This window comes from Anser anser (genome assembly GCF_964211835.1).
Source record: "Anser anser genome assembly, chromosome: 8".
Taxonomy (NCBI): Eukaryota; Metazoa; Chordata; class Aves; order Anseriformes; family Anatidae; genus Anser; species Anser anser.
The window spans coordinates 17,427,906-17,444,834 of record NC_139728.1 but is presented as its reverse complement, the minus strand read 5'-3'; the positions used below and the strand labels follow the sequence as shown (position 1 = coordinate 17,444,834).

The window sequence follows — 16,929 nt, the reverse complement described above, 5'->3', positions numbered from 1 at the left end:
TTGTAAGAATTTGATATTTCAAAGCTGTCAAATTCTGCTGAAAGCTGTTGGCAATTTTGCAAATTAACAGAGATGAGGTACTCGGCCTTGCTTCTAAATGAAATTAGACTTCTACTTCCCTTATAAATGTATTGGAAAACAAAGTATTCCACAACTGTTTACAAAATGCATCTGCATTTTGAGCAAGTTATTAATTCAGGGAAAAAAGAATGAACTATTGGGTCAGCTTTGTTTTGAGAACAACACTCATTCAAGGTTTGTACCCAATGCAAGCCTCGGATTTTCTATTAAAATTTAGCTTTCTTAACTTGGTATGAAAAAGCCTTGCTAAGAGGCCAGCCTTCTGCAGTTGAGTGGTTTTAAAATGCAGAATTCCTTGCATAAACTGCTTTACACAATAGCAATGTGCACATTACTATGTTGTGTGTTTTCAAAGATCCATAAGGAGTTTAATGTGTCACCAGAACACGCAGTTACTTAATATTTGCTTTTCAAGGCAAGGATGCCTTTAACTTCCTTAAACAGCTTCAAAAGTCTGCAATCTTAGGTGGCTGTTAGAGGACAAGTATCTCAGTACAAGAATCTTTTAGATACCTTGAATAATCTGTTCTGCCTCCACATGGCATTTGGTTTGCCTTTGCTGAATTTGAACTTCATGTAATACACAAAAGCATTCTTAGTATAAGGTTTAACAGTTGCTTGTTTTTATGACAAACATGCAAAGCTGTTATCAGGATCAAACTGAGACCAGCTGCTCACCATGATCCACAAGAACTAGCCTGACTGCAGGAAATACAATTTTGCACACACTATATATTGCTGCATGCCAGAAGTTACATATTGTTATTAAAAAAAAAAATAAGCAAAAAAGCTCCTATGCTATCCTGGAAAAATATTAAATTTTCACTCTTGAAATGAATAGTAACACACCCAATACTTACTGCAACCACAAGTGTTTATTGTAGCGCATTTACAATATGTAAACATTGAGACAAAATAAGTTTAGTGTCCTTCATATTGGTGCACAGCATACAGAATTTCATTACATATTTGCACACACACCTACTAAATTGTTGCTTACAAATGCAAGTTATCTAAAATATGCTTCCCTTTGTTTTCCTCCTCTGCTCCCAGAGTGAATAGACTATAGAAAATAAGGCATCCATTAAATGGTATCACAATGAGCAAAGTATATCATCCAAGTTGCCAGAATTGAAATTCTGTAAGATCTAATGTTTCAGACAGCCACAGACAGTACCAGGTTATTAGGTTGGTAGGAAACATCAGTTTCTATAGTGTGGTGAGATGACTCTCAGAGTCTGTGTGTTCACCTTAGTTTATACTCCAGGCTTACAGACTAGTGTACCAAGGGAAGTTCTCATCTTAAGAAAATAGATACTTTGAAAGTGCTTCTGTCTGACTTTTCCTTTAAAAACATAAGGTGAGCAGACTGCTAAGCTGAAGACCGCAGCTGACCCTTACTGGAGCTGGATGTAGAAGGTCTACATCTCTCCTCTCCCCTTGCCCCCTGACTTCAGCCGTGTCCTCCCTGAGAAGAGGCTGCCACTTATATCGCATGGCGCTTCTCTTTATACAAGTATTTAGTTTATGCTCAGAGCCGTATTTGAATGGCTTGTGCACCAATTGTGCACTGTAACATCTCCAGAAAAAAGTTCCACCAAATTTCATAGGTTTAGTTTATTTTTACTATGACTGCAGATAAACAAAAATGCTGAGAGCACTAGAGTCTGCCTTAGTTCATTCAGTGAGCGAGAGAGAATGCCTGCAGTACTGAGGGCCAGCTCGGTGTTCAAAGTCGCAGTTGTCCGGCACCATTTTTTGTAGTTGAAAGTTCCTGCCTTCCTAGTCCCTTGTACAATCTAGCCAAGCCTCTGAACAGACAGCTTGTTAATGCCCTTTGCAGTCCAGCACAATTTAACTACGGAAACAAATAGAACAAAGCTAACAAACAAACAAACAAACCTGACCTAGAAGTGAGAGTGCCTAATGAGAAAGTCTGTAAGTTTACCACAAGCTTCTGCCACAGGCTTATGCTGTTTATGGAGAAAAGCATTCAGACTTAAGGTGTAACATTTTCTGCTGACTCCACTATCCAGTTCTTGCAACATGTGCTGCTTCAAAGCCTCCAAGATATGCTCCCACAAACCATCAAATACGTTCACTAGGACCTGTACAGGGGAGGGGAATAAAATGTTGTCAGGTGCAGGCATCAAAATTATAGTTTCATTGTACAAGGAGCCTTAAAATTGCATCGGAACTAGCTAATTAGTTATTTGACATATACTGATGAGAAACTACCATCAACCACAACAAAAACATTTTGAACATGTGAAAGGATTAAGAGGAGCCTCGTGTGTTGTGTAGGACCACATGACTATTTAAGGAACAGAAGCTATATAACCTTTACCACCTGAGATACTTGTTTATTCCTACGGACCATTTGTTTCCAAGTAAAACCAGAAGGCCACAGTACTGAGCTAAAGGAGCAATGTCCGTTTGGAGCAATGACATTTGTCTTCCCAAGATACCGTTACACGTGATGAGCCCTGCTTTCCTGGGAGTGGCTGACACCTGCCTGCCGATAGGAAGTAGTGAAGGAATTCCTGGGTTTGCTTGGCTTGTGTGCAAAGCTTTTGCTTTGTCTAGTAAACTGCCCTTATCTCAACCCATCAGTTCTCACACTTTTACCTTTCTGATTCTCTCCCATATACCAGCTGGGGAGAGTGAGCAAGTGGCTGGGTGGTGCTGAGCTGCCCGCCAGGGTTAAACCACAACACCTCTAGATAAAAAATGGTTTGGAACACTAACATGCATAGCATGAGGAGCACATGTGGATCACGACATTTGCCACGATGATAAATAATTAAAGAATCAGTTTAGGAAACAGGGCTGCAAAACCAGGCACTTCAATGGCCACAGCTCCATTCACATCCAGGGCTCTGCGGACTGCCCAATACTCCTGAAGAACAAGTTGCTTGAGAGCAACCAGTTCTTCATTTTCAAATGCTCTTCTAGAGTCCTCTAAGTCAGTGGGAAAAAGTACCATGTCCCCACCCTGTCCTGCCTCATATTGGGTTTCTTGCCTGATTAAACTGAGAGGTGTGTGCAGAAAAGGAAACATTACCACCAGCACCCTTTACCCAGGAGCAAGATGGCCTGCTCTGCTCCATCCCACACTTTCATCTCAAGTCAGGCAATGGGTCGGAACAAGGGCTCTCAGCTCTGGACAGCCTCACTGCGGGCTCTGTTCTCTCCTGGCTCCAAATTTGCTCCCATCTCCTCTCCTTCATATATACGTGACATTTAACGATATATTGCACCAGAAAAGCCCATATCAAGGAGCTTCAAATTTCTTTGATCTTTTTAGCGAGCTGCAAGTATTTAAGGCTCCTGCACCAAGGGACCCTACAGCAAGCAAGACACAGAGCTGCTGCCAGCCAGGTTAAATATAAACCGCATATCCTGCAGTCTGTACTCCTAAAGAAACAAAACTTTAACTGAAGCATTATGCTCTCCATAGAAGTTAGGCAACCCTTTTCCTAGAGCTGTGATAGTACCTTAAAGTGCATGCTATCTTAAAACCTTTGCAAGCTGATTTTTTCAGTTTCAGAACTGCTAACATTTAAATTAAGACACCTTGCTGCATAAGGTATCATTAAAAAGTGGATAGGAAAACAGGGAATGACTTCAGTAAGTCCCAACTATTGCAGTGGGTACAGGAAGAGTTAATGCTTGCACATGATACATACACACAGTAACTTGGGAACCCTGTATTATCTAACTTTTTGTACTATTTTTCGTATGTTAAGAGATTCTTAATTTAAAATTTTCCTCACCTCTCCTGAGGAAGTTTGGTGGATGCAGACATTTCATTCAAATGTTCCATACAGCATAACAAATGGTTTCTGATTTTTGTGTTTGTTTTTTCCCCTTGCCCCCCAGAAATTAAGTACACTTCATGAACATTATATCAGGGATCTTTTGTGGTGTGCTGCTTTTGCACATACAGTAATGTATAATTTTAAGTTAGGTACTTACCCTTGCAACAACAAAATAGAGACACAGAACTCTCCTCTTCTAACCTGTACCTGCCAGAGTTTGGTAAGTCTTTGCACTGCGATATAAAACACTGAAGTTCTGTCTCTGGAAAGCCATCTTGTTGGTAGTGCTAAAAATCGATATTTAGTTAATACTTTAACAAGGCTAAAACATACAATAGCCTAAAGCAAAACAACAAAAACATACAATGAAACATGCAACAGCTTCCCCAGACAGTGGTCAGATATTCAGATACTGCTCAGGCCTGAAATCTGAGAATGGAATATGAAATTACTGCTTTTTAGTTGATACTTAACTTCCATTGGGACAGGAAATCAGATAGGCTCGTAAGAAAACCAGAGTACAGAAAAATAAAAGTCTCTTGTAATCAACCTATGACAAAATTAGCTATTATATTCATTCTTTAAAATGGCATGCACTGCAAGTCTAAATATCAAGGGAAATGAGAGCCTGCATAACACCAATCTTGCCTTTGTATTCCAAACAAAGAGTAGGAGTTCGTGCTTACCTTGATAGTTTCATACGTATCTGTAATGAGCGCAATGAAAAGACTCAGAACCATGTAGATGAACAGACTGATGAAGGAATAGAGGTAGATCCTACTGAATAACCAAACCAAGTAGCTTTTCTGCTGCATTTTTGCGAAGGTGGCAAACATGTCATCTCCATTTATCAATGAAAAAAGGCATTCAGAAACTGTGTTCAGAGAACGGAACTAGAGAGGAGAGAAAAAGACAAGGACATCCGTTGCCACTTTATTTGGGGCCAAAGCCTGTACATAACATGAAGGAGATATATAACTGTTGACTGGCTCCTCCGATCTCTTTGTATGCCAACAGTATGACAACATGCAGAGCTAACAGTAAAACATTTCAGGAATGAGCAAAGTTTGTCACCTCCTATACCCATGCAGACTCAATTTATTCTCCTGTGAACGCTTTCTAGAGTTGATAAGGCAATTTCCCTTTTAAAAGGGATAAGGATAACATCTCCAAAGCTTTAATCTGACACCAGAGTTCTGCAAGATGAAGATTGTTTCTCAGAACACCAAGCAGGACTCCCAGAACGTGACTGGGAGTCACAGCAACTTCCAATCCTGACTCAGAGCTTTCACAACCAGAGGAAAGTCTGACCGTGTCATGACAGTCAGGCTCCTCGAGCAGAGCAGCATCATGTTGAAGATGCACTATTCTTATATTAGAAAAGCCTTGACATGGAAACTTAGAAGACAACAGTAGTAAACTGTCATTTATTTGGAATCCATTCTATTACTCAAGTTGTCTTTTTCACGTCGAGTATGTTACCTTCACGTGGTACGGTCCCAGTACAATCCATCCACAGAAACAATAGCCCAGATAGATCATAGCAGCACAACAGCAGAACCTCATTACATTGGGTAATGCTGCTCGCAGTGTTAGAATGAGAAGCTGCAGAAGGCAATACAAACAGTAAGAATTCAACCAGGTATTTCTCCCAGTTGTCTTATAGCAACAAACAGAATAAATACCAACAGCACGAAGATCTCAGGAGATCCTTACATTATACTTCTGAAAGAAACCTAGGTAGCGAATGACTCCAAGCCACACAAGCATAGTGGATGTTCCTAGGAGTATGCTACAGACATCGTAACTTGTCAGACTCTAAAGGAAAAAAAACAACAAAAGAAATCAAATATTATAACAACTGACAGGCTCTAAATTGTGACTCTCATTACTACAAAGATCTGATAAGGAGCATTGTTTTCCTTGGAAATCTCTCTCATTAGAAGTTTGTTTGGGGCAATATACATCAGAGAGCAGAAGTGCCACCAAAGAGCAAGGGAACTTTCAAGTGTTACTCATTTCACATGCCTTTACATATGACTGTTTATAAAACAAATTCTGACAATGAGCTAAGTTTGTTTTGCAAGGCCAGCCGCACAGCTGGACTGCAGATGCAGAGACCCCCTCGCCAATGCCCAGCACTCCAATGCCGACTGCACTGGCAGATTCCCTGCACCAGCTTGGGAATCTCTCAGCCACATCCCAACATACAGCGCAGACCTGATTTTAGAACTGCAGAGCAAAAATAGTTCTTCCAGCATGCTGGCAAAGCGTTTTTTAAAAAGATATCATGACTTGTCAGCAGAGTTGAGATAAATAATAAGGAGGATCTTGATATATAGCAAGGACCTGCAAGGCGTAGAAAGTCACAGTGAGAAGAATAATTAGCTTCACATTAATTCTAACCAGAGCTTCATTTATATTTTATTGACACTTGGCTGTTTTTTTTCCACCTATAAATACTGGCTCACTTTCATCCAAGTGAGCTGATACTCTGTTCCCTGAACTGCAGCTCTTCTCTGGAATGCTCACATCTGGAAAGCTTACTTGAATAAGAAGCTTCCACTATTTTCTGTTTTTATTCCTCTAACAGCTGGCTAATCTTGCGTATTTGCATAACTCATTTACAGCTTGATAAAAAGCAAATATGGACTACTTTAATGTAAACTTGATACTTATTCAGCCATTAACTTTCACACAGTAACATGGAAAAAGACCTTGCTATCGTGACCCACAAGGCTTGTAAAAAGAAGTGATATGTACCTGTAGATAAGAGTTTAAGTAAAATACTGCCTTAGAAAAGATATATATATATATATATATATATATGTATTTATACTTATGAGATACAGGAATGCTAAACACAGGATCTTGTTTCAGTCTTGTTCCTGTCTTCGCTTCTCCCCAAGCAGGATAGACCTCTCTTTTTTATCGTAACTAACTTCCTCTTAGCTTCTTTCTACTTCTAAAAACTAAGTTTACATCTCCAAAGGTAAGATAGAGCAATTTGTGCAGGGTGTTTATGACAGTCAAGCTGTCACCAGATGGATTTCAGCACTGTGCTTTTATCGCTACTGTCCAAAGTCTGTTGTGTTGCAATGTTATGCTTCAAAGTCTGCTGCTGATTCAGTGAAGAACAACATTATCTGAATATTAGAGTGTTTCAGGACAGCATATTGCAATTTTTGTTCCCCAATGTTAAAAAAAATATATATCAAATATATATTTTTTTTCTACAGCAAGTTTATTTTAGAAATTGAAGGCCTAAAACCAGGCTGTGACTGTTATGTACATGCTGGAAAGCAGAAGATGGGAAAGCAGCAATGTGATGCTCAAGGAGAGTCCTTACACCAGTTAAGCACTCGTTAAATGGGGAACAGAAAGTTAAATGCTAAACCTAAAACAACAACAACAACAAAGTATAACTGGTCCTAAATGGTGAAGAGAGGAAGTCAACAGCCTTAAGCTTTCAGAGGTGAAATTAACTTTATTCCTTGGAGACAACCAAGAGGAGCAAAGAGAAATAGAATTATAATATCTAGTGATATTTGGAAACAACACACCTCAGTTATAAATGTAGAAGAGAAGACAAAGTTTTAAAAGTCCATACCAGTCAGAACTAATAACCAGCCTAGAGTCCTCAGAGATTTAAACCTAGTTGGGATAGAAATAACAAGCATTGCTTCCACCTAACTATCTTACCTTGGCTTGTATCTCCATCTTGAGGGTTGATCCAACGATAGTTAGGACATCACTAACTATAATCAGGATGTACCACCCATTGACAAATTCCATCTGAGCACTGAAAGATACTTCTTTTTTATAATAATATTGGAAAAAGCTTACGAATTCCTAGGGGAACAGAAAAAGATAATTAGACTTACTCAAGACGTGAATATTTTCCAAAGGAAGAGTTATACCCACCCTTTGGAGTCGAATTCCTTTAACCACCGATCGCGTGCAAAGGATCAATGAGGCGAGGCAAGTCAATATGACAAAAGCATCGAAGATCATCATGTAATGAGTATTCTTTTGTACTGCAGGAACAAAAATGCATGTGTTTATCATCATATGCATTTCATCTTGAATACTGAAGTAAGAATCAAGTTTTGATGTTTGCGTTTATATAATTGAATTACGAAAAATCTTAGCATTTTCCCCACAGAAGCTTGTCTAACATTTTCAAGAGAGACACAAGTATATCTGCACTGCTGATAGCACTTCAGTTAAGAAAGTTGATGCCACATCAAAAATATCATATATCAGAGTGTGAATGCATCTTACAATGCTGCAAAATTGGGGGTGAGGGTTGTCCATTTTACAAGCACTGGAGACACAATATTTGACTAAAAAAATATCTTAGGAATTTTACAAAATATTTACCTTCTCTTCCAGAACAGTATTTGACTGTTAGATGGGTTTTCTGTCCTAGAGCCATGTAGATAATTTGCACTGTTGCTCAGATAGCTAAGACCAACATTGAGCTGGACGTGAGAGCTCCATCTCTTTTATTACTAAAAATCTCATTCTTTATCAATTAAGGTCAAATTTTGCACCAAAACTACAATTAGGCATCTTTTTCCTTTTTATCCTTATCACACAGAAGAAAATAGCTCAAGTTAGTATAAGGATTAGATTTTTAATGCTAAAAGTATTACTGTTTGAAGAAGAAAAAAAAAGCAGCAAATTAATGCTAACGCTTTGAGAATAGGCAGCAAGTCTCCAAAATGGGATGATGAATTTCTAGTTGGCTTCACAAAGATACCTGCAGAACTGCCCAGAAAAAGCCCACCTACTTCTTGTTTATACAAAAGCCACTAACACACGTGCTGGTGCCATTTAAGTTGGTTTTACAGTCTAGTCCAGAGCAGCAGCAGCAGCTTGTTATTATCCATTTGCCATCAGTGCCTTTGTATTTTTCCTTGACTATCAAAAATTAACACAGGGTACTTCCAGAGACAGTTTTGAGAACTGTAACACAGGCAATCTACATAAATGTGAAATATGGATTATTATAGAAGCCTGGTATCGAAACCTTCTTCTACTGCTGCACAGGCAATCTGTTTGAGGTAGTATGCCATCTGGTGTGCATTTATAACATGGCATCTAGCAAAGCCAGTTGATAAAGACTGTTTAGCAGAATATGTAAATATAGAATATACCGCTTGTGCGGTATGTCTTGCCCTCTGTGATGCATTTCAGTAAATTTGCAAAATTAATTCCAGTCTGGATCTTAAAAAGAAAGCAAACAAATAAAACACTCATTTCTTACTATCAGCTGTTCACAAGGGAATTTCCAAATGTAGGCACAGAATAAAAGAAAACAGCCAAATATAAAAATGGACCTCTTTCATTGTATTGCTTACATCAGCAAAAAATTGAAAACCAAGTGGAATTTGGAGTCCTGGAAAGCTTCTGGCATTCAAAGAGATTACTTTCTCTAATCTTAAAAGATCTCAGGCAAAGTTTGGACTGGAGACAGTAGGTGACAACAAAGGGTGTTCCTGTCAGTAACTACCTAAAATAGATATTTAACCATACCATGCATCTCAGTTACACTCAAATACACACCAAAGATCATTTAAACAGCAATCAGAAGTGTTTCTAGCCATTGCACTCTAGCAGCCCTTAGCAACAATGCTTCCTTATCTGGCTGGTGTTAAGTCCTGCAATAAGAGTGAATCAGTTTCAACTTTCCACTGCTATCACATGTCCTTCTGTTGCCCAGTGCTACAGCAATGCTGCAAAGCCCTGCCTTAACCAGTGAGCGGCTTAAGCTCAGTAGCCAAAACAAGAAGGATGGAAAAAGTTTGGTTTAACAGCATCAGTGGTACAAGGTTTCAGAGCTGATAAGAAAAGTAATGATGTGGCTAGGTTCCAAGATTTCAATTCAAGAGTTTAAGAACAACAATTCTTTAGGAAAAAAATCAAGATTTAGAGTGTACCCCCTAGGTAATGTATGTCAATAGTGCATCATCTTTAAATAAAGGAAAAGGTTAACGAACATTATGTTAGCATGATGAAAGTTTAGCACAAAAATTAGATCACATTTATGTCACTTACTTGATCCAGAAACATGCCAGTCTTTACATTCCCTGATCTCTATGTCGTTGTCTAGACTTATTTTAATTCTTCCACTATGTGCTTTATTATCGAACAATATCTGTATTAATAAAAATTAAAAAAGTGCATGTCTTTTTAAAGTTAAACCATAATATATACAGTATATTGTACTGCTAAGATTGCATAATGATTCAGAATAATTCTGCTAGGGCAGAAGTTATGAAACTTGTTTAAGCTTAAAGTAATTTTTGTTTATTCAAATAAACAGTCAAAATGAAAGACATCTAGCTAAGCAAGTATCTGCCACAAATTGCTTGATCAACTAGATACTGAAATATAGGTGAATTTCTTTTAAACTACAGCCCCCTATCTCCACGATAGGAAAAAAAACCACCCACATTCCTAGAAGCACCTCTCTAAATGTGCTTTCCTCATAAGCCAGACGGGTTAGAGTACAAAAAAGCAGTAAACTGAACAAGTGTGTGAGGACTGTTTCAGGAGCACTCAAAGCTTAACCTTCTATAATCACACCTGATGGTGGTTTACAGGGTACCAATACAAGGCAGAGTAATCCAGACACCATTGGGGACCACTGAATGGTACCCAACACACCTCAGAAAACATCTGTGCTGACTGCGTATAGTAAATCAACAAGAGTGGGTTCTCATTTCAACTGAAAGATGCATGGCAGGCTCCCACGTACCGTCAGAGTGAAATCATAACAGTCAGGGAGCTCGTGGTGACGAACAGTCTGGAGGTTGATTGCCTTCAGATTGAACATGAGCTGCACTGCTACTAGCCTGGAATAGAGTCTCACATTAGCTTTTTGCAGGGGAAACACACAAATACACCGATGTGGGAAGTACTTACTCCTCCTCACCTGTGGAAATCCAGAGTGAAATTCAAATTGTGCTTTCCCACTGTTCTGTTGTCTAAAGGCGTCATCGGCTCAATGTACAAGCAGTCTGCAATGGATAAGTACTCACAAAAACATCTCATGGGTTATCACGCCCTTTAGCTGTAATCTGCCTTTCCCACTCCGAAGGCTGTAAAGAGCAGTTGGCTACAGTAGCCAAGATAGCATGCTTAAATGATGAGTTGTTTTGGAGGCTAGGTTACAAATACGTTGGCTTGCTGAACGCTAGCCAAGACATTCATCATGAATTCACTGGGAAGGCTCCTGAAATTAGCCTCAAATACTTGTATTAAAGGGTTATCATGCTAACAGATCCCTTTTTTGTGGCAGCAGTTAAAAAGGACAGTTTTTCTGGAAGTGAAATTAGCTACACAGTACTTTTCTTGTGGGTTTTGGCTGGTACTAAGTTTAGTACACCGCATTTGAATACACAATATAGTGCTGGATGTTAATTAAGAATTAAGCATAAATGTAGGGTCCCTCACCCCAAAGAAACAATACAATAGACTAGATCCATTACCAGTCACAATCTCTGGGTCTATATCAAAGGTGTCATTTCCAGGACAGATGGTTCCTCGCTTGTAGAACTGCTGACATACAGCCAGGGCTGTCTCTTCTGCTCCTCTCTTCTCATAAGCGTGGTTTCCAACAGAAATGTTGGGCAGCTGTAAGTACTAAAGTTCAGAACAGACAAACCAAGTCAGATTGCACCAAAACTATTGGTCTCTTAAAAAAAAAAAAACAAACAAACAACAAAACAAAAACAAACAAACAAACCAACAAAACAAGCAAAAAACACAAGTGTTTGAATCTGTGCCATAACTCATCTTTGTTTTTAAAAGGTCCCACCCAATAAAAAATCTTTGATATTCAACAATTAAAATTTGTTACCTCATCATAAAGTGCCTGTTAACAACAGAGGAAGAGCAGTGTTTGGGTCCTCATCTTTCCATGAGGAGTAGGTTTCCAGGACAATAACTCAAAACACTTTACCACGTGTATGTCACATTTTAATCTGCATTTGATAGATGGGACATAAACCTTCCCCAATATCAAAAATACCCTTAACAAGTCAATATTCGAGTGTTAAGTAACAGGTGCACATGTGCAATCTCAGACATCAGGGAAGGAAGAGGAAGAAAAGGCACATAAGTAAGGAGCATGTATATTGTATACATTGCAGAGACAACCCTTACCTGGTTAATTGCAAAGAATATCTGGTCATAGACATCTGTCTGTGTGTAAACAGCATAGGTGTCATCCGTTCTGTCCATGTACCCTTTCAAGAAGAGATGTTTGAATGCAACAGTATTCTCTTCTTTGAAGGCAACCACCATTTGATTGCTCAATCCAAAAAGCACAAGCTGAAAAGACATTTATATTTCCTGTTCAAAGGCAAATTTGGCTTCTGGAATAGCAGATAAATCCTGTCCTACAAACAGCTACTCCCATCGTGCTGGTACACACAGCACTTACATGCAGGCTACTCCATTTTGCAGCTGGTCAAGTTTGACTTTAAGGAAACAATGGCTTTCAAGAGTGTTCCTTTAATGTGGTTACCAGTGTCTTGGCTAAGGACTCACATTTTCACAAAGAAAAGTATACCAACCCAAATTCAAGCTATCCAGATACTGTTACATTATTTTTTAGTTTAGCCCGACATTAATATAACTTGCCTTGAGGAATATCAGTGTTCCTCGGCTAAATAGGCAAGACAAGACATAACCAGACCCCACTTGGAAGCCTGGACTCCAGCGCAGAAAATGCAAATTGAGGACAACTCAAAAGAAAACAAACATCTCTCCCTCAGGTTTGGGTAAAAGGTGCTTTGACAGTAACTGATGAAAACTGTGCTTGTAACAGGATAACCTTCAAAGCTGTTAAAAAATAATACTGCAACAGTTCATGAAGAGTTAGCATAAAATGCTGCTAGCTATCATCCAGGGTGGGAAAGGTTTCCGAAAAAAAATGTGCTCTATTGTTTGCAGGAGCTCATAATTCTCTTTAGTGACTATTGTTTCATACCTAGTGTTGGGATTATTGTGAAGAAACTCATCAGAGCTAAGTCTGAATCAACAGTCTATAGATTAGCTTTATGGCCATGATGCAAACTGTATATATACTTTTTGATAAGGATAACTCAGTTACAGAGATACTAAGATAGTCTGTGAGCAAACCCGGTATTCAAGGCACAGACGAATACATTGGCTAATCAACAGCACTAAGATTTAATTACCTATTGGCAGATTTTCTCTGCAAAGGCTAGGGTAAATTACCATTAGTTTCTTTCTTATTTAGGTTCTCGAACCATCAAATTTTATTTCTAATTGAAAAATGGGACAGATGACAATCAGAGGATGATGATGTATTTGAAACTAAAGCATGAAGTGGGGAATACAAACATACTTCTAGATATATAGCAAGAGAACTACTATTCCTATAGTTTTACCCATCTTTCAGGTAACTGTGGAAAAAAAAATCTTCTCCATACTTTTATTTTCATAGCACTAACACCACCATGAGTGTAAATCACATGGGCAACTCTGAAGGACAATCACCCAAGGCATTAGAAACGTTAAATCGAAAACTTCCTAACTCTCTACTCACATTGCTCTGAGGCAAACCTTGCAGCTCAGGCAGCAGATGAATTTTTTACAAGAAATCCATGGTGTAAGGCTGGGTGAGAGGAAGAGTGGGGCAGAATTTTTGCTTTTTTGGATACAAGTGGTTGTATACCATATGCAAGGCACAAGCTACGGACACAAAACAGGTATCAATTTCAGTTCCTATCACTATTGTAATGCATGCCACTGTTCCTTCCCCTAGCCACACACACACCGTTAGAGAGAAAACGGTACTGGGGGTAATAGACATGTAAGAATGCCATCTTTCAAAAAAGGAGAGGAAGCGGAAAAGGGGAAAAAGAAGAAAGCCCTTGAAGATGGTTCCTTTCATATCCACTCTCAGTAAAGCTTTTTCAGTCAACAGTTTTAGAGAAAACTCTGCCTCATGAGATCCTGAGACGTAAGCTACATATATGCAACTAAGCTGGTTCTGTAGTCCATCCTCTCCCACTCTCCACACCAGACCAAGAACAGCATTTCTAATCTACACCCTTCATTTGAATTCCCCTGGACTAAGAAGAGTTCCTGCTTCCATACTTACTCACCTGAATAGTAACCATTGCTATTTTGAGTAGCTGAATCCCAAGTTTCCAAGGTTTCCTGCCCCGGGCCCAGAATTTTTCACACGGGTTCATGAAGAAGAACTTTAACTTCCTTCTGAGCTGGTCTTCCACCAGCAGCTCCTGTGATGCTGATGGGTGTTGTTTGTAGCTGCAGAGCCCTTCATCATCGTAAGCACTGCGGCTGCTTACAGCCACTTCAGGATTTTCCATTTCTGAAATGAAAAAGGTGCACAGCAGTTGGAAAACGTGCAAGCACGCATACAGCAGCAGCAGGTCGGTCTGCACCGACAACCTGGATCCCAAGGGCGTTTGTCTTCTGTGAAGGTACCCGCACGTCACACCGAACGGGGGACCCGACCTGTAACGTTGCAGTGTTCTGCAGAGCCCATATTGGCAGCCTCACAGCCAGGAGGTCAGAACGTTTATTTAGTAATGGAATTTCTGCCCCTGTGGAATTATAAAGTCGCTTGTGGAAAACCTCTTCCCCTCTCACTGCCCAGCACCAACACCACACATGCAGGGCGCCCTGACTCATTTCCTTCTGCTCAGCAGAGCACCAAAGCCTCCAGCAGCATTCACCGGAGGCTGATCTGCCCCGCGAGGGCTCCCCCCCCGGCCCCAAGCCTGCCGCTGTCGGACGCGGGCAGCAGGGGACCTCCGGGCGGCGGTGAGCGCCGTCAGGGGCGGAGGGGGCACGGCTTGGGTGAGCGCTGAGACAGGCGGGCAGGGCCCCTCGCAAGCACAGCTCGGGATGTTGCCCTGCACCATCAGCGCGTTTAGACCGTAACCCGTTACCGCATTCACCGCGTCCCAAACGCGTTACAAACGCTACCACCGATACCAACAGGCAGCCAGGGCCGCGTAGCTGAGAGGACGGCTGCTGGCATTAAGAACAGCGCAGGCAGCCTAGGTCACGAATAAGTTTACAGGTGTGCCGGATTAGGCTTATTTTTTTTAATTTGCTTAATGAAAGTTTCCTACGTAACTCAAACAGAAATCACCACCCGGTAAACCCCCCGAGGCACAGCTGCCCCCGCTGTCCCCGAGCCCGGTCACGGCACACACGGGTCCCCCCGGCCCGCCCCGAGAGCCTCCCGGCCGCTCGGCACCCCGGAGGGGCACGCAGGTCGGTACAGCCGGCCCCGAGCACAGCCGGCCCCGCTCCCGTCTCCGTCCCCCCCCCCGCCCAGCGATGCGGCCCGGGGGCTCCCCGTCACCTTGCTGCACGCAGCCGGTCCCAGCGCTGCAGCGCCGTAATGGCGGCGGGCAGCCGGGCGCCCCGGTACGGACGCCCCTCGGCGGCACGGACAGCGGGGACCGGCACGGGAGCGCCTTGTCCGTGGAGCCAGGAGTGCGGAGCGGCCGCCTACTACAGCCCCCATGATGCCCTACTCCCCGCTCTCCCAGCCGGCAGCAAGCCGTTACGCGCACGGCATGCTGGGATGCGTAGTTTTTCTGCCCGGCCGCGCGGAATAACCAATAGCGACTTCCGCCCGCGGGGGCGGAGCGCTGATTGGCCGCCGGGCGCGTCAATCCTGGCCCGCCCCGTTGCCGTGACAACCGCCGGGCGCCAGGGACGCGGCGGGGCCGGGCCGCGCAGGTAGCGGCGGGCGGGGCGGGGCGGGGCCGGGGGGGCTGAGGCGCCCCGTGAGGGGGCGCGGGGCGGCGTGAGACCCCGCTGCCCGCGCGTAGAGGAGGTAAACTAAACCAGGGGCCGAAACGGCAGCTTTGCTCCCCACAACACCTATATAGAAGTCGTGTCCGAATATGTACGAGCGCTAGTTGTAACGCAAGCTTGAGGCGTTTAGTCAATCTCGTGTTAGCGCTGTAGAGCGAAGTAGAGTATCGTGTGCTTCCTGACAGACCCCTCCTGGCAGCCGGCCCAGCACGCGGGCGTTAACGTACCGCACTGGTGTGCTGCGCTGTGGGTGTGTTAATAGAGTATCAGCGTATGTAGGGGCCAGGTTGCATGTGTATTTTGTACATTGTATTTTTGTGCCTTAGAGACTAGGTCAAAAGATGGTATTTTTAATGATTTTTTTTTTTAATGAGTTCCCAAATGTTTACAGACAGATGGGTGGTTTTTAGCTTGACACTCAGACAACCTAAAGAGCCCCCAACAAAACCACAAAAATAGAGCACGTTTTTTTTTAATAATTTCCTCACAGTGCTTTTGTTAAATGGACTCACGTTTTGTCCTTTCCAAACCAGAGCAAATTACAGGCCTAAATTAGTAATGCACACAAGCTTGATCTTAAATCATTCAATTAGGCAAGCAATGAATCACGCTGACCTCAATTCTGACAGCATCTTTTGTGTTACCGATAGCTAATTAACTTTCCCCTTTCGCAGTACCTAGCAACTTTGTGGATTTGTTTTGTAACTGTAAATGTCTCAGCCCATTACCGGACCGGAGAACATTGTGATCTGTTCCTCTTGACTCTGCAGATCTGAGTATGAAATCCGTCTAAAAATAAATGAGGCTACAAAACGTCAAAGGATGTTGTCAAACATTTGCAGCTTTAATTGGGCCTTACCAATTAAAGTGTGACATCGCGTTCCGCTGAAAATTTGCTGAAAAATTAGTCTGAACATATTTAATGAAGAATTTTAATAAAATGCTACTTTAAAAAATAAAATATAGGGTAGTGTATATGACAACTGATTTTCAAGTGTTGTTTTTTTTATTTTTATTTTTTGCACTTTGAAATTTTTCAAATTATGTTAATGTAAATGCTGTTTCCAAGCTCACTTCTCAATCACAGCATCACAGATTTATATAAGCATTAATGGAAAAGTATAATGCATTTTTGCCTGTTTGTGGACAAATATTTGTATTATAGAGTTCTTTCTAAATAAGC

The 16,929-nt window shown here is 41.4% G+C and overlaps 2 protein-coding genes across 3 annotated transcripts in view; one reads left to right on the top strand and one right to left on the bottom strand.

The window, feature by feature from the left end:
- Window positions 1–937: 937 nt before the first annotated feature.
- On the bottom strand, window positions 938–15,582 carry MCOLN3 (mucolipin TRP cation channel 3). 2 transcript variants are annotated; one of them, XM_083847201.1, is made up of 14 exons: window positions 15,286–15,582; window positions 14,051–14,280; window positions 12,078–12,245; window positions 11,402–11,555; window positions 10,846–10,930; window positions 10,669–10,765; window positions 9,966–10,065; window positions 7,827–7,939; window positions 7,605–7,754; window positions 5,619–5,720; window positions 5,385–5,507; window positions 4,589–4,795; window positions 4,060–4,189; window positions 938–2,189 (listed from the first exon to the last, which is right to left on the bottom strand). In XM_083847201.1, the coding sequence occupies exons 2-14, from the start codon at window positions 14,276–14,278 to the stop codon at window positions 2,170–2,172; spliced, it is 1,677 nt and encodes a 558-aa protein (XP_083703327.1). In that variant the 5' UTR covers window positions 14,279–14,280; window positions 15,286–15,582; the 3' UTR covers window positions 938–2,169. The 2 variants fall into 2 exon arrangements, with proteins under 2 accessions (XP_083703327.1, XP_083703326.1); XM_083847200.1 differs by lacking the exon at window positions 15,286–15,582 and adding an exon at window positions 14,864–15,239.
- DNAI3 (dynein axonemal intermediate chain 3) overlaps window positions 15,325–16,929 on the top strand; it is a gene marked incomplete at its 5' end in the record, with an annotated part of 32,802 nt that continues 31,197 nt past the window's right edge. Inside the window, 1 exon segment of the mRNA XM_083847171.1 lies at window positions 15,325–15,668. Within this exon segment, the coding sequence (XP_083703297.1) occupies window positions 15,325–15,668 (344 nt within the window).

Bases quoted from the DNA above. Each gene is read 5' to 3' on its own strand.
- MCOLN3 (XM_083847201.1), bottom strand. From the start codon at position 14,278: ATGGAAAATCCTGAAGTGGCTGTAAGCAGCCGCAGTGCTTACGATGAT. The intron at 10,066-10,668 runs GTACGTGGGAGC...TTATTAATACAG, and splicing joins GTTATGATTTCACTCTGACG to ATATTGTTCGATAATAAAGC. The intron at 7,940-9,965 runs GTAAGTGACATA...TTGTTCCTGCAG, and splicing joins CTGGCATGTTTCTGGATCAA to TACAAAAGAATACTCATTAC.